This window comes from Esox lucius, chromosome 14, assembly GCF_011004845.1.
Source record: "Esox lucius isolate fEsoLuc1 chromosome 14, fEsoLuc1.pri, whole genome shotgun sequence".
In the NCBI taxonomy this organism is placed as follows: domain Eukaryota; kingdom Metazoa; phylum Chordata; class Actinopteri; order Esociformes; family Esocidae; genus Esox; species Esox lucius.
In genome coordinates, this window is record NC_047582.1 from 15,227,683 (window position 1) to 15,253,826 (window position 26,144).

Here is a 26,144-nt window from a genome sequence, read left to right on the forward strand (position 1 = left end):
AACCATTTACAGAACGCTTTCATTCTCCACTGCCTCTCATCCTGTCTCTCTCATTCGCTCTCTCTCTCGCTCTACCTCATTGGCTTTAAGTAGCCATTAAGTGCTAAAATGCACAGATTCCACTGAGGCTTTCTTAATGAATATCCAATAGTTTCTGGTTTCATATTTTGTCCCCATTATTCAATTCCTGTCTCATCCCCTGTAACAGGATCTACGGTCTGCAGGACAGCTGCCTAATGTGTGTCATCAGATCTCTTCACTTTAATAATTAACAGATCAATCAATTGATCCAGTGATCACGATGGTCTAGGTAATGAATGGGGTTGTGGAGGTTTGTCTCGCCGTTGACTGAATGGTCCCTGAACGCTCTCCTTCCAGCTCCACAATAGCACACTGCTACGGACTCAGTAAAAGAGAGGCTAACACAGTCTATAAAAAGGCAGTGACGGATGGAAACGAGACTCAACAGCATTGAGCCCAGTGAGGCCCCTGATAGTTCCTACATGCTGATGTTGTTTTCCTAGGCTTGAACTCCTCAACCTCGTGTCTCTGGGGCAGTACGTTGGTTTTACTTGCCTTGATTGCAGGCTTGACCTCAAATTGGTGCCAGTGTGCTGTAGCTCCCGGGACACCCTGTGTGAAGACTGCATGGGAAGAGAACCACAGGCCCGTGCAGGCTATTCCCTCTCCTCATTTCCCCCGCACTGCAAACCCTACTGAGCTGTTTATGAATAGCAGCAGCTGGCGCCACCATGGGCCCTGGAGCTAAGACTAACCAGGAGAGATAGAGTATGATTGTTTTACAGCAGATCCGACAGAAGGACAGGGAGGGGACGAGATTCTACGGCTGATCTACTGCTGTGGCACCGGAAGGAAAAAGAGGCACTGGCAGTGTGGCACCTTATATCAAAGAGCTACCCCCTCCGCTAACCCTCCATGGCCTTAAATTGAATTTTGTAATCTTCTACCTGCTTCTGTTTCCTTTTGCCACAGGCACTAGCAGACACTTTGTACTGTATCCCCAGATAACACTAACTCCAAGCCACCTTCCAGATCACCCACACACTACTTTAGCCTACATACACACACATACATACACACACTCACACACACACACACACACAGCTATAGTCTACATAATGCATGCGCACACACATAATGTAGGCTTACAATAGCACAAACACAGACACATACTAAGGTATTGTCCAAGTGCCTCTGTCTAGGTCTTTAGTGTCAAGCCATTTGTCTTATTAGAAACCACAACCTCCTTTGTGCCTTCCCCTCTGTCATTCCGGTCCAACCAAGGAGAGGTCAATTCTGTAGCTAAGGGACAGAGGAAAAAATAGGGATTAAACCGCATAGAACAGAAAGTAAAGAAAGAGCTGCTCCATACTCTTGAGCCTCTATTTATATCAATATGAGGTAAGAGGATCATGTGCAATCAGCTAGGATAAGGCATTAAATCAACTCGGACTAATCAGTGAAACATGGAACCAACTCCTCAGAGAGGCTTAAGTGAGTCATACAGCTATGGCCTTCTTGTGAAGGGTAAAGAGGCATGGATCTGTGTCCAGGCAATGTACAACTGTTTCCGTTTTACATCCTGAATGGAATTTCATCACATACCAATTGCTAGTTTTCATCCATTGTCTGATAATCAAAGAAAGGTCTATTCACATATCAAATTTGCTTTCAGATTATTGTCTGAATTTTGAAGTTGGCCTTTACAAATGTAAAACTTGCGAGAGCTTTGTTTTAATTGTAGGTCCCAATGGACATGTACCTTTGAGACCTTGCAAACTTCTTTAATGTCAGGACCACTTGATGTAAAAACAAAGAGTTACATACAGAAACAGTGTTTTCGTTTACGGTACCTGCTAACCAGTCTAACCTACATAATTATTAAAACAATTGTTTTAATAATGATGGGATAGTCAATGCTGTGTCACCCTGAAAGACTTAAACAGAACAAGATCAACAGGACCAGCAGATGTCCACACAAGTAGCTTCTGTTTTGAAGCGAACCATTGGTTATAGCTGGGACTCTTTTCTGCCCTGGATTTTTTTGAGAACATATACAGTATTAGATGTTTTTTCTTTCTCTTGTCACATTTATTTTAATTCACAAAGACTCTGGCTCTCTTACTCAGCAACTGTTTGAATTATTTAAGGGCGGTTTTCAGAGGGGAACAGAGACATTTGTCGAGATACACTTTTTTTTTAAATCATGCCCTATAGGCATGCGTTCACTCAGGCCTGTTAGACCACAGTCACTGTAAGAACTTAACCCACGCTTCTTGTTTTCTGCCTGTTTGAAGAAAAACATAAGGGGGAAAATTGTTTTACTTATTTTTCCCACTTTTCCAACAAAGATACATTTCTACTTAATATTAAAATACTAGCTTACTTTTTGTACATATCAATTATTCGTCCTGACGATGAAAGGTGAAAAGAGCCTTGTTTCTCATAACCACTGGATTTCTGCTAAATAAGTCATTTATAAGACATTTGAGGGGGAGACCTTATCACTTGATGGATGGCATGAATTGAAATGAGACTCAGTCAGAAATAAATAGTGAAAATCATTAAACATCTTTATAGTATTCTGTTAATATCCCGGCCTCATTGGGTTGGAGAATTTGTTTGATAGTTTATGATATTTGTTTGTGGGTGTTGAGACAGAGAGAGGGGCAGAGTGAGATGGTGTTGGAGGGAAGCTGCCGCTTTTAATGTGGTCGTCAATCACTTGCATATATCATAAATCGTAACACGCACATATGCAGGCATGCACGCACACACACACAATTTAATCAGGCTATGCTTGGTTAGATCTTCTCTACAAGTCATTGCATCACATTTTCTTTCAGGGATCCTTGAGCCACTACTATTCCTCAAGCAAGGCTTCTGTCTTTGCTCTGCTCTGCAATGCATGTACATACACAATCATTCTCCACCGCCCCCAGAATAGTATCGCTATTCTATCACATACTTAGTCACTGCAGCAGTCCATAGCTACCTCCTATACAGGACAATTTGTGCCAATAGATCTCAGCCACTGCCTGTGTTGGCTGCCTGCCTGCCTTTGTTAGGCTCTTGGAAATGTGTGCACCCTGTCATGCAGAACTTTGCATTCGAGTTTGAGTCATGATACACATCTCCAGGCAAAATATTACTCTTGCTGTCAAAGATTTATATATTCATGCATTCAGGCTTTCAGCACTACCATTAATCTATGCTTTTATTATTTTTCTTCTTAAGGAAGAGGAAAGGAAGAGGCCAAATGAGATAATAATAGGTATACAGCCTATGTTTGACAGATACATTCTTATTGTGTTATCACATTGTCCGTTAATAGCACAGTATCTTGGGCAGTACGTAAAAATCAAATGAGTTCCAAAAAGTGTGATCCAAACTGAGCCTCCAGTTTGCTGGTAAGAGAAACAAGCATTTTCTGAGTTAAAGTAATTCTGCTTTAAGAGTGTCCTAAAATTCCACAGTGATGTCAGTGACTAATAAACTACATAGCATTTGGTTGCAGCGTTTGCCTCTAAAGGTGCCTCAACCTATTATTGACAATAAAGGGACCATTAACATTAAAACAGGGTGTTGCATAACGTTGCAAATTTAATTAATAATATAAGTACACTAATGTGTAATTTTTCACCCAGGTTCCCTTATTTTTTATTCCCTTATCCAATATTAGAGTTTTGGTTGTAGATTTTGACATGCAGTTTTTGTTAGATACATCTATCCGTTCACTCTATGATAAAATGAAATAATGTCTGGCACGGTATATTTGTCTAAATTCTAACAATACCTCTAATGTTAATGGATAGGTCTTCTATCTATACAGGTTCCTGGAAATTTGAATTTTTGTCCCAAAAAAAAGAAGAATAACAATGTTTTTAAACAATGCGACAGATTGCTGTCAGATTGCTGTTGCAGGCCTATATTTCCCTGCAGGTTTCATGACAGATGATGAGCAATTGGTTTCAGCCTCTCTGTCTTAGCCTTGGTGGATGATTGTTTATTTGGAAGTAATCAGCAAACATAAAACATTGCTGCCAGAGAAATGTGCCTCTTTATGCATAGCACATCTTCATGAAAGTCACAAACATTCTGTGAAATGTTTACTAAAGAGGATACAGCAGGATAATTACTGTGTTTGTGAGACTGGGAACTAACTTGTCCAGACTTTCATCCAGCAATTGTTATGTAAGATACAAAGTCGACACAATTATGTCAAGGTCCTTCATGAAAATGATATATATCCAAAATGCTAATCGGGTGTCAACAGAAAAAAAGATGGCGAAGGAAAAAAAAATATCTGTATATATTTGAGGTTTTTAAATTGCTCCGGTGTCAGAGTTTTACAGCATGCGAATATATCACCAATAGCATGTGACATTAGCAATGTGCCTACAGTATGTGAATAAATCAGCAGGAAGATGTGACATTATCAATGTGCCATCCTCGACACAGAGACAGGCCGAGGGAGGATGGGAAAGAGTGAGAAGCTAAGCCTTGCTGTGCTTTTATCCTTCTCCCTTTTGTCCTTTTTCTGTGAGATTAGAGCAGCCGCACGTCCATCCTGATCTCATTTGTTGGCAGGGGTGAATCACACAGTCCCCAGTGTGCTTTCTCACACACCTCCTCCCCCGTCCTAGCAGACCTTGTTAATCACATGCCCTACAAAGACCTAGCATGGGCCATATTCATCCGCAGTCACAGAAACCAGCCTCACGTTCCATGTACGGGTCACCGAAGCATAATTTAGCTAAAAAAAAAAAAAAAAAAAGGAAGACAGAACTAAAGTGATGTTCCATTTTTTCCAGAGCTGGAGCATTTCTAATTGCTTCAGCTTGCTGCTTCGCCTCGTAATGGTGTATGGTGGAGAAGAGAAAGCTTCGGTAAAAGAAGTACAAGAAATTGATGGGAGACGTTTGGGCTAATTGGAGCCCTGGGTAGAGGGAGAGAGGGGTCTGTGCTCCCAGAGAGAGAGCCTGGCATATGTCTGTGTTAGCTCCTGTTCCCCTGACATAGAGCAAACTAATTACCTCATGTTTATATCATCCTAATTAGTGCACACTCTAACGGGCTAATTATAAGGACATTGCAAACTCTGAGAGGGGGATGAAAGAAGGGCCAGACCTCTATTTTTTCCTGAAAAGCAGAAGTGCTACAATTCTGGAGAGAACTGTACACTACCTTGTTTGATATGCCAGTCTAGGTGTTTTGATGCATAAATTCCAGCGCTATGAGAGGGCATGTTACTGTAGGCCCACCCAGAATAGAAACACTTACATAATGCCAGACATCTATTATTTCTTATACAGTACCTATTACGTGTCCTATTGTCTCCTGAGCACGTTCAGTTAGACACCAAGGGGGCCTGTAGTCCTGAAGGAATTGTGCATTCAATAGTGTAAATGCTATTTCAAACTCATTGGGCTGCCACTGTCTGCCACTGTCGCCTAAATCATATTTTGGGTCAGTTCATTCATTTGTTTTCGGGTCCTCCGGTTAAGGTTGTCTCTGTCGATGCCTGTAGTCAAAGTGGTGTGTGTGTGTGTGTGTGTGTCCTGCCTGCCTGTGGCCCTATGAGTTGCACTTGCAGAAAGTTCTAAACTCAGTGCACCATTAGCTTCAACACCTGACATAAAGATGATAAAGAGGATTTACAGGGAGAAAGAAAATGATAGCATGGACATTTTCCATGGAAGACATCTGCCATTTTAATCTAGTCAACTGGGTGGGGGTTCCATTTTCAGTTACACTGAAAATTGACTCCTTCAACATGGAGATGCATCAATAGCACTGTCAATGCTTGAGCAGAAGTTTCCCTGGGACTGATGAGATGTCATTCTATCTCAATGGTCTGCCTGTTTTATAATAGGCTCTATCAAAGTTGGGCTCAGGGCATCTGAGATGTGGTCTTACGTCATTCAGAGGGAATAGGGATATGTCACTCACATCCAGTTATCTCAGCTGTGGCAGCAGAAAGCCTACCCTTTATAATTCTATACAGATTTGAAGAGCTCCAGAAATTGCATAGGATGGCAAAATCCAAAGCACCTCAATGATTCGCGCATCTACGTTATTAAGACTGGATTTACCCTGAGCGAATCCTCAAAATGGGCTTTCTAAAGGTTAAAACGTAAACTAGAGGTTTTAGGGAGGGAAGATGCTAAGAGGCAACCTTGGTAAGGCAGAGGCAGAGTCCCTCCTGCCACTATTCAAGTATAAGATTAATTCACAGCTTGTCGCTCTGAAGGTAAAGTAAGGAGATTCCACTACTTAAATCCAAGCTATAGTGGAGCTCAGGAGCTTTCACTGGCATTCAAACCACTCCAGGAACGAATACCTTTTTTCCAGGTTAAAAGAGATTTAACCCATTTGGTATGAGGGCGAAAAACATAATGTAACGTAGCAAAGCAACATGGGTTAATTAATCCCCAGATCTGCCGAATGGAAACTGCTAGCTAAGATTTGTCAAGTAATTAGTAAGGTCATTCAGATGGGGAAACATATTTTTACCTAATAGGTCTACAGCAGTGATCCTTTTGATTGAGACATTTGTCAAACTAGAGGGTACTTTAGATAAGTCATTGCACACAAAACACATAAACGTTATTGTATCAAAGTCAATGTACCAAAATTAACCAAGTTGATTTAAGTGTAAATAAATGAATTAACATTCTCAAAAATTAACACGGATGACAAGTCAGTATTTTCGTTTTGTGGAGTCCCATTGCTATGTCTCTAACATTAGGCGCAGCAACTCCATTTCAAACGTCTAAGCCGTTCAAGCAGTGGCATTTCATTGTCTTCTTAATTGCTTACCTTAATTTGCTTTGCTTGCATTGTCATGGCTCCATTGTGCCATGATCAGATTAACTAGGAACCGTAATTAACTTACATAATCACCGCCAATCACCGACTGCTAGAATGTTTTAACTTTATCTTTCTTTTCCCCCTCAGAATGAATACACATGTCCCCGTCCACTACCTGGAGCTTGGCTCGGAGACATACCCACCATTCATTAGAAGACATGTACCTGTTATCAGTCAGTTGCTTAAGGAAGAAGCCACAGGACCCACAACACTTCAGTCCTCTTCCCCCACCTCCCCACCCCTTATTGTGCGAACTGACCCTGCAGTGGCAGTTTCCAAACGTCTTCTAGAGATTGAAGTATACCTCCACGAGCCCATGGACGACTGAATATGGGAACAAGAAGAACTTTCGTGATTTCTATTATAACGAATATTTATGTTTTCTTTTACAAGGTCCCTCTTCTCTTTCTCACTCTTGGTTCTCAGCTGCTCAAAGACAGTGTCAACTACGACTAATAGTAAATGCACTGGGCACATTAACTCTCTTACTGGGCCAATTAGTTTAGTCCGGACTGACAACGATTTGGAACACTTCACCTATGAGCACTGTTGGCATGGAAACGTGGGACTCTGATGGGCAGCCTGTGACACAATGGGTGGTGTTAGCCTGTCAATCTGCTCAAGGCTGGCGATGTGAAAATGGCCTGTGGAGCTTATGGACCGTTACAGCTAATGGCGGTGACAAGTGGGCAGGACTGTGACTGCCCAGACACCTAGTCACTTCCTACCAAGTTGCAAACCACAGGCTACATTTTAGCTAGGTTGTAGCTCAGCAACGACCTGATGATGTGAACTGAACAAGTAGCTCCGACTGCCTGGCAAAATTGTAAATGTGCAAAATTAGCAGTGTGTAATTGTAAATACATTTCCATGTTTTTTTCTTTGCTGTTGAACAACCCATGTTTTGGATCTGTGGTTTTGAAAAAGATGAATCATTTCTATTCTGTCAAGATGGCTTAAACATAAGCTATCCTATCGTGTATGGCTCAGAAGTGTTCATGTGGATTTTGTTTGCTTTACACATTTGCAGCATGTACCTGTCTGTTGAGTAATATTTGAGTTAAGTTCTCATTGTTCATCTAGTCCCCTGGGGAGCTGTAAAAAGCTGCAGTCAATAGCTGGAGGTACTCTGAAAATTCTGAGAATCTAGTCTGTAGAGAACAACGGATGCTCTTGCCAATCACACCTGGTGTTGGAGGAACTCAACGTCTTCCCACATCCAAACACCTGTCATTACCTGGCCCATAATCAGGACAATGAAAAAAGACAAAGTAAAATGAGAAGTCTCAACATGCCAAACTGTAGTATAAGAACATTTCTAATATTTGGCTGCCATCTCAGTCTGACACCAAAGGCCTTTAGGGATGGATATTTGGGCTCTCTGTCTGTGGGCACCAGAAGAACTCTAGCTGTGGTGCCACTGTCAGATTGAAGACCGAAGGATTTCACAGTGAAACCGATTAGAAGCGGTGTTGCCTCGGGGGGAATTCTCAATGAAGTGAGACTAGTGCCACGGCGTCAGAAGACTACAGGGATGGATGTTCTGGCTCCAAACAGTTCTCTTTTATCTGTGTGTGTGGCTGTGTGTTTGAATGTATTTGTGTGATGGAATGTGTGTGTGTGTGTGTGTTTGATGGAATGACAAATGTTCCGGAGAGAATTTCTTGGATTCCTCTGGAATCTATGCAGATGGATGATGCCTCAACTCCCTCCCTCTCTTGAAGCACTAAGTTGCTGTGCTCTTCTGCCAAATCAAATGTGTGTGTGGTGCATTGGTGTGTCTGCATTGCTTGGGAGTGTGTATAAGATAAAATAGTCTGTATGTGTGTCACAAATCAGGTTGATACCACCGCTAAACATAGACAAGGCACGGCTCCAGGACACGACCTCTTACCCTCCTATCAGCTAGGTTTTTAGGAATGACTTCATCTTATTTATAGTGTCCTAAAAGGGAATAATGTAATGTAATGAGTTTCACATCAAACTAGCTCATTAAATTGCCTGTTGAAAATCCCCCTCCCCCACCCCCCTAACTCAAGTGCGCACTTGTCTAACTTCTGCGTGCTGTGCACTGTGCTGGCTACGGGCACCAGACAGGGAGTTTCAGCTACACTGTTGGTAGGCTACTTTTCCTCTGATAATTTGTGATGCGACTGCATCACAATCTCCTTAAAGGGATATGTGAAATCCCCTTTAAAAGGATGTGCTATATTTCTCTGGGTTTATGCTTATGTGCATGAGTGCAGCAAGAATGAGAGGGACAGGGGAAACGTTTGTTTCAAATTCATTCTTCATGTATTCAAATGCGGTTGAGCTCGGAGGTGTTTGCCTCATCGCAAAATAGTATTCATGGATTTCTATACTGAAAAGATAACTATTTTCTACTGTATATTTCTGCTTTCCTCCCATAAAGGTATTGAACATTTTATAATTAACTATTATTTGTTCACTGAAAACGGTTCTGTTTTATAATGAAAATGTCTGAATCAGTCGTGAGCAATATAAATTCGTCAAATGGAAACGTTCACTGATTGTTTCTTTTTTATCCTGCTTTAATGAAACCATACATTTGTTACGAAGCTGTTCTCCAGCATATGGATTTTCAGGGTGTACAAGAAATAATAAAATTGAATTAAACATGAGCATGAACAGATCAACTTCAGACCGCAAAGGTAGTGTTTCACTGAGCTTGTTAGTGCCCTACATCTGTGTGTGTGTGTGTTTGTGTGTGTGTGTGTGTGTGTGTGTTTGCCTGTGTTCATATATAGTTCTGACCCTGCAAACACACCTACATGTTGGCCCAATGCAGGCTAACCTATTTGACCCACATAGTCCGCCCACATTGGGCCAATGTGCCTCTTCTCATCTGCCAAACCCAGATCTGGTGAGGGCAGCCCTCCGTATATCTGAAATAAGTCCATCTTTTCCCGGAAAACATGGAGAAATTGGCAGCGACCCAACAAGGGCCAAATTGTTATGGCCAGACAAATGGGTCAGAGCATCTCTGAGACTGTAAGGCTTGTGGGGTGCACCCGGTCAGCAGTGGTGAGTACCTACCGACAGTGGACCGAGGAGGGACGAACCTCAAAACGGCTATCCCATCTGGTCTGAAGGCCTACTGTGGCACAATTCACTGAAACATTTAAAGATGGTTATTGGAGGAGTGTGTCACAACACACTGTGCATCACACCCTGCTGTGTATGGGAATGTGTTGCCACAGAACGGTCAGAGTGCCCATGATGACCCCTGTCCACCATTGAAAGCGCCTACAATGACCATACAAGTGTTGGAACTGGACCTTGGAGCTGTGGAAGAAGGTCATCCGGTCCGATGAGTCATGTTTTCTTCAACATCACGTGTATGTGTGTGCAGTTACCTGGTACATCTCTTCATGGCAATGGTTATCCTGATGGCAGTGGCCTCATTCAGTAGGATAATGTGCCATTCCACACAGCACACATTGTTTTGGAATGGATTGAGGAACATGATGAGGAGTTCAAGGAGGAGTTCAAGGTGTTGCCCTGGCCTCCAAATTTCCCAGATCTCAATCCGACTGAGCATTTGTGGGATGTGCAGGGCCAACAATTTGGTTCCACAGCAGCTACACCTCGCACCTTCCAGGACTTTAAGGATCTGCGGTTAACGTCTTGGTGCCAGATACGACAGGACACCTTCAGGGGAACGCAGTGGCACGCGGAGGACCAACAGTGTATTAGGCAGATGGTCATAATGTTTTGGCTAATCAGTGTAGATATATACATTGTGCCTTTGGCTGGCATCTATTAGAAGTCGGTCAACCAGCTACTTGCCCATCTGTTACTTTCCTGTGCTCAGGTTTTTGCATGCAACAACGTTGAATCTTAATATGACAAACACATGAGCCCGGGCATGTGAGCAAAACAAGGCCTTTCACCCCAACAAGCCACTGCATTGTTTAAACTGGTGGATAGGAACAATTCAAAATGGTATTGAAACCAATGGTACGCATTCGTAGCGTCGCCTTGGACAATGAGTAGTGATTCCGGGTTCCAAACTCACTGTTAGTCCGCCCTCCCCTTTTTGGAAAACATTAGGTTTTTTGCTGTATTTCTCTATGGGAGATCTGAAAGCCCTTTTGGGTACAGATGTGCCTGCCACCAGAAGCCTCTGACCTCCTTTTAGGTTTTCCCCTCTCTGTGGCATGAAACTGTGTTTAGGAGATATTCTGTGGGGTGGCAATGCATGGTAGCTGCATTTGCCCACTCGTTTGTGCATTGCACCCACAACTGGAAGGTAGGGCCTGGCCCCTGAGAGATCCAATGTGTTGCCAAAGGGCTTACCTTGAAATATATTTGTTACTATTCAGTCAGCCTAGTGGAACAGAGTGTATATAGTGATTCAGAGAAAGAGGACCATGATTTTATCATCTGTAGTGCATCAGAACATGTTCCGTCCCTTATTGACTTTAAAAGTTGTGACTGTGGACGGTTCAGGTGTGGACATGATAAGAGCATAAGAGCAATAGTATACTGTTCTACGTTCCTAGCTTCAGTGAAGGGAAGTTATAGAAAATACCTACTTTTTGTACCAAATAAGATAAACAATTATTATCTTTGTCACACATGTCAAAGGGAAGTTGAGACCAGTCTGCAATGCATTCAAATGGAATCTGTCCCTTAGAGAACATATGGCAGATGAGATCTCAGTCATGGTCGTACTATCACAGTCTTACTGTATTACAGTTTGATTACTACTATACAATTGTGAGTAAAAATGTTAATGTAAAAAGCTTGTATCTTTCTACAATACATCTAAGTCACTTTAACACCGCTTCTAACACCAGTGTAAATTAATCTGCGTAAATGAACTTGACCGGATATGCACACAAAACGTCAGACTGTTATCCAGTATACCAGATAACTTGACACGGTCAATAGCAACAGGTTAGTCAGACAACTGTTTTCACAAACCACGCTTAAATACTTGAAACACTTTCAAGTGCAATTGAAATGGCGTCCACTGAACTGAAATCACAACATTTGCAGGTGCAACCATTTTATTTGTATAATATATTGCCGCAAATTCTCACAATGTCCTGCAATGATATAGGCTATTCTTTTGCTAAATGTCATGTAATATTACAGCTTCAGTCTGCATACACAGATTGCTCGACGTTTAGTACTCTAAGCTAGGTGAAAGCAAACAGTAGCCACATTTCACTATCGGAAAGGACAGACAACGCAGCAAGTTGAAGTGATGTTCTCTCATCCACAAATCAATCAAATGCTAAATCCCCAGTTCGCGGGTACCCAGCGTCTCCGTCGTTCACTGCTGCGTGCAAATGAACGCTTGCTGGCATTAGAAAAACACATCAAAGGAACGCTGTTTCTAAGATCAAGAATAAATTCCAGTACAGACATTCTCTCCTCAGTTTTAATCCATGTGTTCTGATCAACAGTGCCAAACTAACAACTCCATTTGATCACCTTCCAAACTGGATGCTGGACAACTAGCCATGTGTGGGATAATTGTGGAAGAACTTAGCCAGACAAGGCCATTCCAGTGGCATGGTGCTTGGGGGTGGCACAGGGGGGCTAATGCACCCCAAACCAGGCTTTTAAATGCATTTCTCAGCACAGCTGTATGCTAGGAACAAGCTGTAGAAGGCCCAGGAAAAACATGGATGTATCCATTTAGTATCCATTTATTTGTTTAGTGTCAGTCCTTGATAGCTGGGTTTACTGAAGTTGAGGAGCAACTAGTCCATGTGGACTGAAGCTCCAAAGTGATTTCCGCACCAAATGAATAGTCTTCATTTACAGATTACATTTAAATTGTTTTAAGAGAAAAGTATAGATTTGTCTGAACCCCAGAAAGATAGTATATTCAAGAGCAGCACAATGGTTAATACAGACATGCTCTACCAGACAGCTTTGACCTATTACAGTAGCTTTGTTAAATTGTTGGTCTATTGTACTTCAAACAATGGGTAGGCAGGTTGCTTAGGATTTAGACCTTCTCAAACTGCCTAATCCACACTCTTAGAGGAGGTGCTCCCACAATAATGTGATTTGTTCTGCATTTAAGGTAAAGTATTAGATTCTTCACACATCACAGTAAGACATTATCCCATTTCATTAGCCTTTAAATCTTTTTTGTATTATATGGAAGACAGCTTTGCTGTTATACTCAGGCTTGATTAAGTCAACGGTTTTGTCTTCTTATAATGTGGTGCCTGCCTTTGCTTGAAACAATATTTCAGCAAAATATGAAATTGAATAGAAAATCATAAAATATTTTTGGGGTCGATAGATTCCCGACATAACAATAGGTGGTGGTGTGTGGGACACAGTCACTCATATAGATATACTGTAGAGCTCTATTGCCTGTCTACATTCTTGTTTCCTGTATTATCTATTACAATAGGTCTAGACCATATGTCCAATTAATTCATCCTAAAGATATATGAAAGTTTTGTAGATAAAAGGTTGTAACAGCATTCTACACCGGTGTTGTGGTCATACTGTATTTAGGTGCTTGTTTTGACCAATCCATTGTGGGAATACCATTTTATTAGCAGGACACTATAAATCCCATTTTCCCTCTCAAGAATAAATTAGACGGTTTGAATCCTAAACCACCTGCCTACACATTGTTTGAAGTACAATAGATCAACCGAGCTACTGTATTAGGTCAAAGCTGAGTGATGAAATACATCCATCTCAGGAAAATATTTTAGTTTGGGTACAACCATTTAGGCCCCAATCCATAGATGTATGCATTTCTCTTGAGAGGGCAAAACATTGTTGGTTACAGTGAACCGATTCAAGGGCACCCCTCACTTCCACTGAAGTAATCATAGACAACCTCCCTTAACACTGTATGAGTAAGACAATTAAGTCATTCCCACCTATTATAATGTACACACTGAGATTTTCAGATACTCAAAACATAAAAAAAAAAGTAGGGATTCAGAAATTCTCAGAAAATAGACAGGCGTTTAGCTGTCCTAGCGCCAAGAGGAAGCTGGTCACACCACTGGGGTGTCAGGAGAGTTGCAGGGCTTTGATGGCACCAGTGGGAAGCCCAACCAACAGTGGGTCACTGCAAGCCCCGAGGAGGCACCGGCCTGTGAAGCAGATACAAATCCTCATCACCTGGCAGGAATGGATTGCCAAGGAAGATGCAATCCAAATGTGTGCAGAGCCTCAGATGTCCAGTCCTGAGAGGGTGGAGAGGTGGACCTGACGGTGTACTATGTTGAAGTAAGCAGATATATTGGCACCTCTCAAGAAACTGAGCATATACAGTGGGGAGAACAAGTATTTGATACACTGCCAATTTTGCAGGTTTTCCCACTTACAGCATGTAGAAATCTGTAATTTTTTATCATAGGTACTCTTCAATTGTGAGTGACAGAATCTAAAACAAAAATCCAGAAAATCATATTTTATTCTTTTTAAGTAACACATTTGCATTTTATTGCATGACATAAGTATTTGGTACAGAAACCTTTGTTTGCAATTACAGAGATCATACGTTTCCTGTAGTTCTTGACCAGGTTTGCACACACTGCAGCAGGGATTTTGGCCCACTCCTCCATACTGACCTTCTCCAGATCCTTCAGGTTTCGGGGCTGTCGCTGGGCAATACGGACTTTCAGCTCCCTCCAAAGATTTTCTATTGGGTTCAGGTCTGGAGAATGGCTAGGCCACTCCAGGACCTTGAAATGCTTCTTACGGAGCCACTCCTTAGTTGCCCTGGCTGTGTGTTTCGAGTCGTTGTCATGCTGGCCATGACCCATGTTCAATGTTCTTACTGAGGGAAGGAGGTTGTTGGCCAAGATCTCGCGATACATCCTCCCCTCAATACAGTGCAGTCGTCCTTTCGCCTTTGCAGAAAAGCATCCCCATGTTTCCACCTCCATGCTTCACGGTTGGGATGGTGTTCTTGGGGTTGTACTCATCCTTCTTCTTCCTCCAAACACGGCGAGTGGAGTTTAGACCAAAAAGCTCTATTTTTGTCTCATCAGACCACATGACCTTCTCCCATGCCTCCTCTGGATCATCCAGATGGTCATTGGTAAACTTCAGACGGGCCTGGACATGCGCTGGCTTGAGCAGGGGGACCTTGCGTGCGCTGCAGGATTTTAATCCATGACGGCGTAGTGTGTTACTAATGGTTTTCTTTGAGACTGTGGTCCCAGCACTCTTCAGGTCATTGACCAGGTCCTGCCGTGTAGTTCTGGGCTGATCCCTCACCTTCCTCATGATCATTGATGCCCCACAAGGTGAGATCTTGCATGGAGCCCCAGACCGAGAGAGATTGACCGTCATCTTGAACTTCTTCCATTTTCTAATAATTGGAAGAAGTTCAAGATGCCTTCTCACCAAGCTGCTTGTCTATTGTCCTGTAGCCCATCCAAACCTTGTCCAGGTCTACAATTTTACACAGCTCTCTGGTCTAGGCCGTTGTGGAGAAGTTGGAGTCGGTTTGATTGAGTGTGTGTACACGTGTCTTTTATACAGGTAATGAGTTCAAACAGGTGCAGTTAATACAGTTAACGAGTGGAGAACAGGAGAGCTTCTTAAAGAAAAACTAACAGGTCTGCGAGAGCCGGAATTCTTACTGGTTGGTAGGTGACCAAATACTTATGTCATGCAATAAAATGCAAATTAATTATTTAAAAAACATACAATGTGATTTTCTGGATTTTAGATTCTGTCTCTCACAGTTGAAGTGTACCTATGATAAAAATTACAGACCTCTACATGCTTTGTAAGTAGGAAAACCTGCAAAATCGGCAGTGTATCAAATACTTGTTCTCCCCACTGTACATTAATATAATATCGGTAATACATAATACAGTATGATTCTAATATTCTATGTTTGTAGACATTGCTGAATATTCTTTTAATAGAAAAAAACATTCCTGCAAAAGCATTGTTTCATCTTCTGGAAAGTGTATTCTGTCAATAACATATGAGTCAAAATTATTGGCACCATTGAAGAATCCTATAAATAAAACCAAAGGAATTTGCTTCTTTGGGGATTTTTTTTTTCTTGATATTGCTTTTAGTATCTAGGAAAAATGTTGTATGTCCATTTCCAGTTTCATTGGGGTATGAATATGAGGTAACACACAGGTAAAATCCTTTTATCATTTTTACCCATGTTGATACATGGGTAAAAACAAAGTGCTCTCAACTCAAATAAGAAAAAAAGCTGTTGAGCTGCATAGATTGGGGAATGGCTACAAAAAAACAGGTACTGAGTTGAAATAACCAAGCAAGCACAATCTGGTCCATATTCAAGAAACTTAAAAGCACGGAAATGCTGAAAAGTGGCCAGGAAGGGAGCGCATCCACATATTGCCCCCACACAGTGTGGAGGTTGGTAAGAGACAAAGAGGAGCCCAAAGATCACAGTTTGCAACTACAAGTTCAGTTGAATCTTGGAATTTACACTGTATCAGAATCAACAGTGAGACGCCACCTCCATGCCGATACGGAAATGTAATATATGGCCAAATACATTCAAAGAATTAACTTATATTTTAAAATACATGATTATCTATGTTAATTATGTCTTTCAATCTGAAATATGTGGTAAATGGCAGGACCCAAGGTTTCCCAGCAGAACATTGCCCAAAGCATCACACTTCCTACGCCGGCTTGCCTCCTTCCCATAGTGCATCCTGGTGCCATGTGTCCTCCAGGTAAGTGACGCACACGCACCTCGGCCATCCACATGATGTAAAAGGAAACGTGATTCATCAGACTAGGCCAACCTCTCTTCCATTGCTCCGTGGTCCAGTTCTGATGCTCACGTGCCCATTGTAGGCGTTTTCAGCAGTGGACAAGGATCAGCATGGGCACCCTGATTGGTCTGTGGCTATGCAGCCCCATATGCAACAAACTGCGATGCACTGTGTGTTCTGACACCTTATTATCAGTACCAGCATTAACGTATTCAGCAATTTGAGCTACAGTAGCTCATCTGTTGGATCAGACCACGCGGCCAGCCTTCACTCCCCATGTGCATCAATGAGCCTCGGACACCCATGACCCTGTCGCCGGTTCACTGCTTTTCTTTGGACCACTTTTGTTAGGTACTGACCACTGCAGACCGGGAACACCCAACAAGGGCTGCAGTTTTGGAGATGCTCTGACCCAGTCATCCTGCCATCACAATTTGACCCTTGTCAAAGTTGCTCAGATCCTTACACTTGCCCATTTGTCCTGCTTCTAACACCTCAACTTTGATGACAGAATGTTCACCATCCATCCATCCATCCATCTTCTTCCGCTTATCCGGGGCCAGGTTGCAGGGGCAGCAGTCTAAGCAGAGATGCCCAGACTTCCCTCTCCCTAGACACTTCCTCCAGCTCTTCCAGGGGGACACCGAGGCGTTCCCAGGCCAGCCGGGAGACATAGTCCCTCCAGCGTGTCCTAGGTCTTCCCCGGGGTCTCCTCCCGGTGGGACAAGCCAGGAACACCTTCCCGGGAAGGTGTCCAGGAGGCATCCGTAACAGATGCCCAAGCCACCTCAGCTGACCCCTCTCGATGTGCAGGAGCAGCGGCTCTACTCTGAGCTCATTTTGGCCGCCTGTATCCGGGATCTTGTCCTTTCGGTCATGACCCAAAGCTCATGACCATAAGTGAGAGTAGGAACGTAGATTGACCGGTAAATCGAGTCTTTCTTTACCACGACAAACCGATACATCGACCGCATTACTGCAGAAGCTGCACCGATCCATCTGTCAATCTCCCGTTCCATCCTTCTCTCACTCGTGAACAAGACCCCTAGATACTTAAACTCCTCCACTTGAGGCAGGCACTCTCCACCAACCTGAAGTGGGCAAGCCACCCTTTTCCGACTGAGGACCATGGCCTCGGATTTGGAGGTACTTATTTTCATCCCCACCGCTTCACATTTGGCTGCAAACCGTCCCAGTGCATGCTGAAGGTCCTGGTTTGAAGGGGCCAACACGACAACATCATCCGAAAAGAGCAGAGACAAAATCGTGTGGTCCCCAAACCTGACACCCTCCGGCCCTTGGCTGTGCCTAGAAATTCTGTCCATAAAAATTACGGATTACGGAATGTTCACATGCTGCTTAATATATCCCGCCTACTGACAGGTGCCATGAGAACAAGATCATAATTGTTATTCACTTCACCTGTCAGTGGTCATAATGTTATGGTTGATCAGTGAATATTTGGTTTGATCATATAAGACAAGACACAAGACAATGACCCTGAAGCACACATCAAAACTGATAATGAAATGGTTGCAACATCATAAAATCAAGGTTTTGCAATAGCCCTGTCAGTCTCCAGACTTGAACCCAAATAAAAAGTCTCAATTGAAAAGGACAGTTCACAAGAGAAAACCAAAGAATCTCAATGAATGGGTCATGTTCAGCATGGAAGAGTGGTCCACAAGTATTTCCCTCCACAAGTATTTCACAACCTTTTGAAGCACCACACTAAGAGGCTGTGGGCTGTCATTCTCGCCAGGGGGAAGCTCCACAAAATACTGACAGTTGGGGTGCCAATATTTTTGGAATCTTCCTTACTAAAGGAAAAATTTATTTTGTACCAAAAATTAAAATATATATTTTAGCAAATTTTTATGAAGGGTGCCAATAATTCTAGAGTTGATTGTATATACATATATACTGTATATATAAATATATAACAAAAGAAGGAGTTAGCTTGGGCAGTATGAAGAAATTCTGTGACACATAGGATAGTGTCTGTTGTCAGATAATGTTTTGGAAAGTGTTTTTGTATTCAGAGGCTTCGATGTGATGGATTTTTGAGATGGGAGACAAACTCTGGCCATTTTGATGTCAGAGGGAATGCAACAAATTGTCGGTAATATGTTGAAGAGTGAAGTGAGGAATGGTTGAAATTCTCCAGATATGGTCTGGAAAAAGAGGAATGGATGAAGTCAAAAATATGGTTGAGCAACTCGGCATCACTAGATGCAGGATTTCACATAGAGAGAGCGGGGAATAAAATCATTTAGAGGTGACTTCTGTTTGGGACAGACTAGTGGACACAATGAGTGAATCTCCTATTCACATATTGTTGGGCTGGTGTAGGCTAACCCCTGTTGGACTGGTGTAGGCCAATCCATGTTGGACTGATGTAGCCTTGGGGTTATGTGTATGCTAGCTGATGCTTGGGCTGATGTGGGGTAGCCCATACCCATCTTGCCCATTGATTACCCAAACGGTGCCATGGGTGTCACGTTTTAAATAAACCTGCTAAACCTGCTAACTAGCAGATGACCTAGATGTCAGAATTGGTAGTATTACATGCATTTGCATGTCTGTTCTGTCTGTGTACATGCCTGATTGAATCCGTCTTATTTACAACACTCCCTGTAATGATCCAGTCATATTGTCATTTGTTTCACTAATATGGAGAGTGAAGCCTTTATCTACGTTCAACCGTATACAGCACATGGTGACTCACCATGGGAACCGCTTCACTGCAAACGCCCACTAATTACGCTCCACGTAACACAGCATCGCTTTGCTAAAGAGGGGGCCAAGTTTGTGAATTTGTTCCCGTGTTTCGCTGCTCTTGGAACGTGTCAAGCTGTCAGCTCTGAAGTCCAGATGGTAAATCTGCCCGGAGTTCCGTGTAGCGTTTTCTTTCTTCCCCCATCTCTCTCTCTGTTTCTATCTCTCTGGCTCTAACACTCTCTTTTCTGGCTCTACAACCCTCTCCGTCTCTATCTCTCACTGTCTCTATCCAGTTAGTGTGGCACAGAGCAGTGTTAGAAAAACCATGCAGATTGAATAACACATGGGGATTTATATCCCCTGTGTTGACCAGGATCCAGACCACACTATAATGGAAGGTCCCCTGAGTGAAGATGTCCAACGGTAGGAAAATACACTAGTGTTTGCTTTTTTTAAGTCAGGGCATTGTACAAAATCCAAATTGACACTGGGAAAATATTCTGTCACATTTCTTTCCCGTGTGGACGCATTAGATTTAGATTACACAAAAACATCACAGTTGAGTCAAAACAAAAAGAGATGATGCTAAGGGATTTAGACCAGTCTGTATTTAGTTTTTACACTAGCAAAGGCCACCCCCTCAGTGCTTAGACACAAAAATACATACAATGTAGCAATGTAGAGCTCAGACACAGGATTGTGTCGAGGTACACATCTGGGGGAAGGGTAGCAAAGAAATTCTGCAGGATTGAAGGACCCCAAGAACACAGCGGAGTCTAGCAAAGAGTTTAAGGCACCACCACTCTTCCTATAGATAGCCACACGGACAAACTGAGCAATCGGAGGAGAAGGGCTTTGGTCAGTGAGGTGACCAAGAACCCGATGGTCACTCTGACGGTACTCCAGACATCCTGTGTGGAGATGGGAGACCCTTCTATAAGGACGACCTCTCCAACACCCCAATCAAGCTTTTATGGTAGAGTGGCCAAACAGGAGCCACTCCTTAGTAAAAGGAACATAACACATGGGGATTTATATTCACCTCAGGACTCTCACACCATGATTCTCTGGTCTGATGAAATAAAGATTGAACTATTTGGCCTGAATGCCCAGCGTCACATCAGGATGAAACCAGGCACCCTCATTACCTGGCCAATACCGTCCCTATGGTGATGCTTGGTGGTGGCATCATAATGTTGTGGCGATATTTTTCGGCGACCGTCAATGTGAGACTATTCAGAATTGAGTGGAAGATGAATGGAGGAATGTACAGACAGATAAAAACCTGCTCCAAATAACACAACAATTTTAAGCAATGCAGTGCCTTGAGTGTGTACTAGTCTGTGATTATCCTTGAGTGGCACAGCCAGAGCCCGGACTTGAATATCTCTGGAAAGACCTGAAAATGGCTGTGCAGCAACATTTCCAATCCAATCTGACAGAGTTTGAGAGGATCTGTAGAGCAGAATGGGAGAAACTCCCCAAATACAGGTATGTCAAGCTTTTAGCATCATTCCAAAGAACACTGGAGGCTGTAACTGCTGCTGAAGGAGCTGCTGAAGGTGCAAAAAGTACTGAGGATACAGAGTCTGTATACTTATGTATATGTGATATTTCTGTTTATTTAATACGTTTGCAAACAGTTCTAACAAAACCCTTTTTCTGCTTCATAATTATGGGGCATTTTTTATCAATTGATAGAGAAAAAAATCGATTTAATACATTTTAGAATAAGGCTGTACTGTAACAAAATATGGAAAAAGTGAAGGGGTCTGAATACTTTTCAGATGTACTGCATAAAGCCAATCAAGACTGTTCATGTAAATACAGTACTTAAGAAACAACTAGAACGTCTAGTCCTTTCTGTTCTACTTGATTAGGCCAAAGTTAAAAACACTGAAAATGATTACTTTCCAATTTACAGCTTGTCCGCCCACATTGATTTCTCATATACCTGAATTTTTTTGTAAAGGTCATATATTACTTCTCATGCTCCTTGAGTCACAAAACCCTATCATGCTTCTCATGCGCCTCAAGTCAGGTAAAGATGACAGGGTCGTAATTAGCAATGAAGGAATTGCTGTACCTGCCTCCCTTTCATGTCAGCCACTGCCATGTCTGTAAAGTTCCCTCTGCCTTCCATATCAATGCCCACAGCAACATGCTGAGGCAGTTGTTGTCTCTCTAACCACAGAGGAAAAAAAAAGAGGCAAAGAGGAGCCTCATAGAGGGGGAGGAAATTGTGAAACAAGCCATCTTCAGTCACAACAGTCCCATGGGGGTCGGCTCTTAACTATTAATTGCCTTTTTCATGCTGCAATGTGCACGTCCTATTTACCTGGACATTACTAACATAGGTTGTGATGCATGGAGACATGTCTCTCCCTGCCTAGCTGTGTGTAGGGACATCAAACCCTTCAAACAAGCTAGCCGTGCCACTGACTTCTCTTACGGTGGGAGGAGTGATTGAAAGCTTCAGTACCTGCATGGTCTCCATCCCCACCCCATCCTGCCCAGGCATTTACAATATATGGATTGTCACTGGGAAATGGCACTTCCTCGCAGTATCACATTACCTTCAAAGACCTCTCTGACATACTCAGGCTAAGTGCTTCTTTGAATCCATCTCACTTTACTTTTCATTGTGCAATGTAGAAAAATAGCAATTTCTTTCATATGGATAACGTCAGTCAGCTGCTCACACTGCAATACATTTGGGGGTGTTTTGATAAAAAAATAAATAAATAAAAGGCAGCAAGGCAATTGAGAGGTTGCGGTCTAGATACAAAACCGAAAATGAATGCAAAACACTGCAGATACGGCATGGGTTGGGCGTTTACTTACACTGAAACTAATTGGAAGAAACACCATATATACGAAAAAGTCTGTGGACCTCGTCATCATCGCTATATTTCTACAATTTAATTGCACATTTAGATTTCCTGTATCTCCTTTAGACGGTTTTAATGCTGATTGTTATGGTTCCACAAGTTAATGACTATAATACAGTGCTGTCCCCCAAGCTAACTGTAATGCTCTGGTGACTGTCTGAAAACACAGCGTACATTTCGCTTTTAGCAGATCTTGCAATTACAATATTGTAAGTAGAAATATTTTAAAACTTAACACGCCGCATTTCATAGTAGCGGGCAAGAACAGCCTTCATTTTCAAAGCACAGACTTTAATACCCTGATGATCCTTAGCGTTACCATGCATCAGACAGACAGACACAACCTGATCCTGGCTCCTTTTCCCGTCCATCTCTTTTACATTAAAGCATTAAAAAACTGCCAGTCACTTGGCAGAGATGCACCCAGAACAGAGTCATCGCTTTGTGTTAAATGACCACAAAAAAGCAGCTAACGGCACGATGCCGCTGCCAATCCCCCAGATGGCACATTAGCCCATGCATGCCTTAAGCTGCTGATGACATATACTGTACTGTGAGAGGGCCCTACCCAGACACCCTTACAATCTGTTTTCCTTAGATCTCTGTGTGAGCGTGTTGGCATTATATCAAGGGGGATTCGATACCAGGGCCACAACTTCACATTGACATGATGTGCCTTTATAAATTCCGACCCACAAGGGACCCATTTGTCCTGTGGCCCCTGTCCAAAGTGTCCGAATCGGTGACCAATCGGTTCTGTCTGCTGGCCCTTGGAGGCCCCGAAGGGGACACATACAAAGAGATGTGGCGCCGCTGGCCTTGATTTCATCTGGACTGGTTTAAACGAAACCAGGGAGAACGAGCGTTTGATCCACTGCAAGCCAGTGATAACAAAGACAAACAACGAGTCATGGCACCGATGGATACCCAATGCCTCCGTCCAATGGCCGCTGGATGGGAGAGATACCCCTAGCAGAGAGCCGGGACCTGACAAAAAGCTTTTTCATCAACAGTGCAATCAAGCGATAGCGATTAAATCACTTTCACTGGGACGTTATCATGGTATGACTGGCTCATCCATCTCACATTCATCCAAGTGTGTAGGTGTGTTTTGTGTGCATGCGTGTGTGTGTGTGTGTAGGAGGGTGGGCGGTGCATGTGTGCGTTTTAAGAGTGAGTAAGCACTGCCGGGCGAAACTCCAAAGCTGCGCTAGCAAGTCTTTGCTGCTCCTTAGGAAAAACCTAGCATATCTTACAGTGAATGGGCTTTTCAAAACCTAGTCAAGACCAGTTTTAAAATGAGCACCATACCCTGGAATTGGAGAAGGCATGGACTGAAAAGCTCAGAGATTATGGCATTCTATGGCAATCTATTTATACAAATAGAAAATACAGCGTTTAAAAAAAATCTCATTTTTTGTTACCTGCTGCATATTGAAAAGTGGAATATTCTAAGAATGATGACAAACTGTGGTATTAGAATAGGAATTGAATTGTCCTGTACCATCCATGCTATTTGAGAGTTGAATCCATGTCAATTTAATTGGACACAGTATTCATCTTGATAGCCTTCCAGAATTTCAGTATTCTTTAATGGAATAACGCAGAGGACGATAACTATAATTTGATTTGTTCGAAAAGCAAAGAGCTAATATTGTGAAATAATTTGAAAAATGGCCTTACACGACTGTGGGGAATGTTCATACATTTAAAAAAGAAATCTTCATAAGAATGTCATTATTTGAGGCTCCTGATTGGCAACCTGGCAAAGTCACTGCCTCTCAGTACAGCTTCGTCATTGCAGCCAGGAGATGGAAGCCTCATGGGCATCGGAAAAGCCTGGGAGCCTTGAATGTGGCAGTGCAGTTTGGCTCTGCTCCATCTGGGATGGTATCACACAAGGCTTACCTTGCTTAGTCGCGGGGTAAAAATGGGAGTAATAAAATAAAAAGGGATCAATTTAATCTGTAATAATCTATTGTGCGATTGAACGTTTCAAATTGAATCAATACATGCAGCATTTACCGTGAATGCCTCCTCCAGAATGAGCTCTAACATTACAATACAGTCAAAAGTAAAAGGCTTTTTTCCCCCACATAGATGTTTATCTCCACATTATACCGTACAAGCGTTACATGTTTTTAAATGGAAAACGTCCTCCAGGCAGTGTTACTATAGAGAATATACATTATACAACATACATATCTGACAGTGGCTGCTTTAATCCAAAGCGACTTAGTCATGCATGCATACATTTTACACATGGTGTTCCAGCAAATCTAACCCATTATCCTGGCCTTGTAAGCACCATGCTCTACCAGCTAAACTACAGAGGGTTACTGACACAAAACAAACATCACTACGTCCCAGGCCTGCCCAATCCAATATCGACAGACCTGTGGCTTAGCCAATAGGACAGCGGCGGCCACGGTGAGCGTGGTGATGATCAGAGCCCTGTGCACACGGGACTTGGACGGTGTGGGCCGGCATGGTCCAGACTCATGGTTCTGGGCAGCCTGTACAGCCTCCTGCTCCTTTTGGGTCAGGGTGGAAGGGCACAGCCTGGCTAGAACCTCCAGGGCTACCCTCTGAGCCGACTGAATTGCCCCATCCATGTAGCCACACCACTGGGTGGCCGTCTCCGTGCCAGCCCAGTGGATCCTGGAAAGGAGAGTTCACGAACACAGTCCTCATTCCCTGCTACCTGTCTTCACACTGAAATGTTAATAATGCATCATTTTTAATGTCAGTGCTTAATAGGAACAGATGTCAATGGAAATACCATTTATTTGCTTCCTTGAAACAAGAAGTTATTATCTTTAACATAAAATTGAGTGATAATGATAAATGACACCTCTACTAACAGTATGCCCCGAACAGAACATACAGAACACACTAGAAACAAAGACATGGGGAATTGGGTTTTTATATCCAAAAGAACATCTTCACCGGGATGGATGTATTTTAGTACTGATTTGTTGCAACACTAAACCCTTGACAAGTAAAGGGCACCTCACACCTCAATCTAAAGGTAATTAGGTGCTATTACAGGACTCCGAAGACAGAAGGTTAGACTCGCAGCTTTGTTGACTGACATCTGTAATTGAAACACACTGTCCAGATGTTTTTCGAAATATGTTATTGGGGTAAACTCCCTTTTAAAGAGACGGAGCGAAGTGTTTACTCTGCGTGCATTATGGATGCGTAGGCTTACTTATGCATGAAGCCCTTGGGGTCACTTTACCCACTATGACATTCACTAACTGTATGGTTTCCCTGTCACTCCCTCCATACAGACCACATGTGGGTGGAAGGTGTTTGTGCGGTGGGCTGTTCAGCCTCGGCACCAATTGACACAGTTAACGCAAAAGGCTAGAACGATCCAGCACAGAAGCAGACGGTGAACAACCGTGTATTTAAAATACAGAATCTACCGGCTAGGGCTTCTAATCACCGGGGAGCTATTTCAAGTAATTACTTTTTGTTACATTATTTATCATCTCCCATAATTATTCACTGATCTTATAGCACCTCTGGATGAGAGATGTGATGAAAACATGGGGTAATCCACAGATTCTCCTGGGCTCCTACATGTGTCTTACTGCTTGTGTCCCTACACGTTCTTAATGTATGCCAAGGTCAGATCATCTGCTTGGGGATCCATTTCACATCACGGGAGAGGGAAAACGTGGATGAGGTCTGCTGCACTGAATCTGCGGCTGCCCACCTTACGTAATGAGCTCCCCGCGGTCCCCACGGACTTAATGCCATTATGGAAATGCATTACTTGCTTGGACGTCTCGGTCCGTCTTCATCCCAGTCTCTTCTCGCTTTTCTTTTTCTCTCCCTTATCCCTTTTGCACTCTCTGTCTCTCCCACTCCTCCTCCTCGCCTCCAT

The 26,144-nt window shown here is 42.8% G+C and overlaps 2 protein-coding genes across 7 annotated transcripts in view; one reads left to right on the forward strand and one right to left on the reverse strand.

Annotated features, from left to right (window-relative positions):
* The window catches only part of lrrtm4l1 (leucine rich repeat transmembrane neuronal 4 like 1), a 39,359-nt gene extending 29,875 nt beyond the window's left edge, over positions 1-9,484 (forward strand). Inside the window, exon 3 of one of the 2 annotated variants that reach the window (XR_829026.2) lies at positions 6,982-7,060. Coding sequence is in view for 1 of the 2 variants with exons in the window: in XM_010893920.3 (XP_010892222.2) it covers positions 6,982-7,047 (66 nt within the window). In the remaining variant the exon portion in view is untranslated. Of the gene's footprint in view, positions 1-6,981 lie in introns of both variants that reach the window. The other variant, XM_010893920.3, reaches the window with a different exon arrangement.
* Positions 9,485-24,444: 14,960 nt separating this feature from the next.
* si:ch211-127i16.2 (probable flavin-containing monoamine oxidase A) overlaps positions 24,445-26,144 on the reverse strand; it is a 35,062-nt gene continuing 33,362 nt past the window's right edge. For 3 of the 5 annotated variants that reach the window (XM_010893923.3, XM_010893922.3, XM_010893921.3), the window contains exon 12: positions 24,445-24,907. In XM_010893923.3, the coding sequence (XP_010892225.2) occupies positions 24,583-24,907 (325 nt within the window). In that variant the 3' untranslated portion in view covers positions 24,445-24,582. Of the gene's footprint in view, positions 24,962-26,144 lie in introns of all 5 variants that reach the window. The other 2 variants (XM_020053043.3, XM_010893924.3) reach the window with 2 other exon arrangements.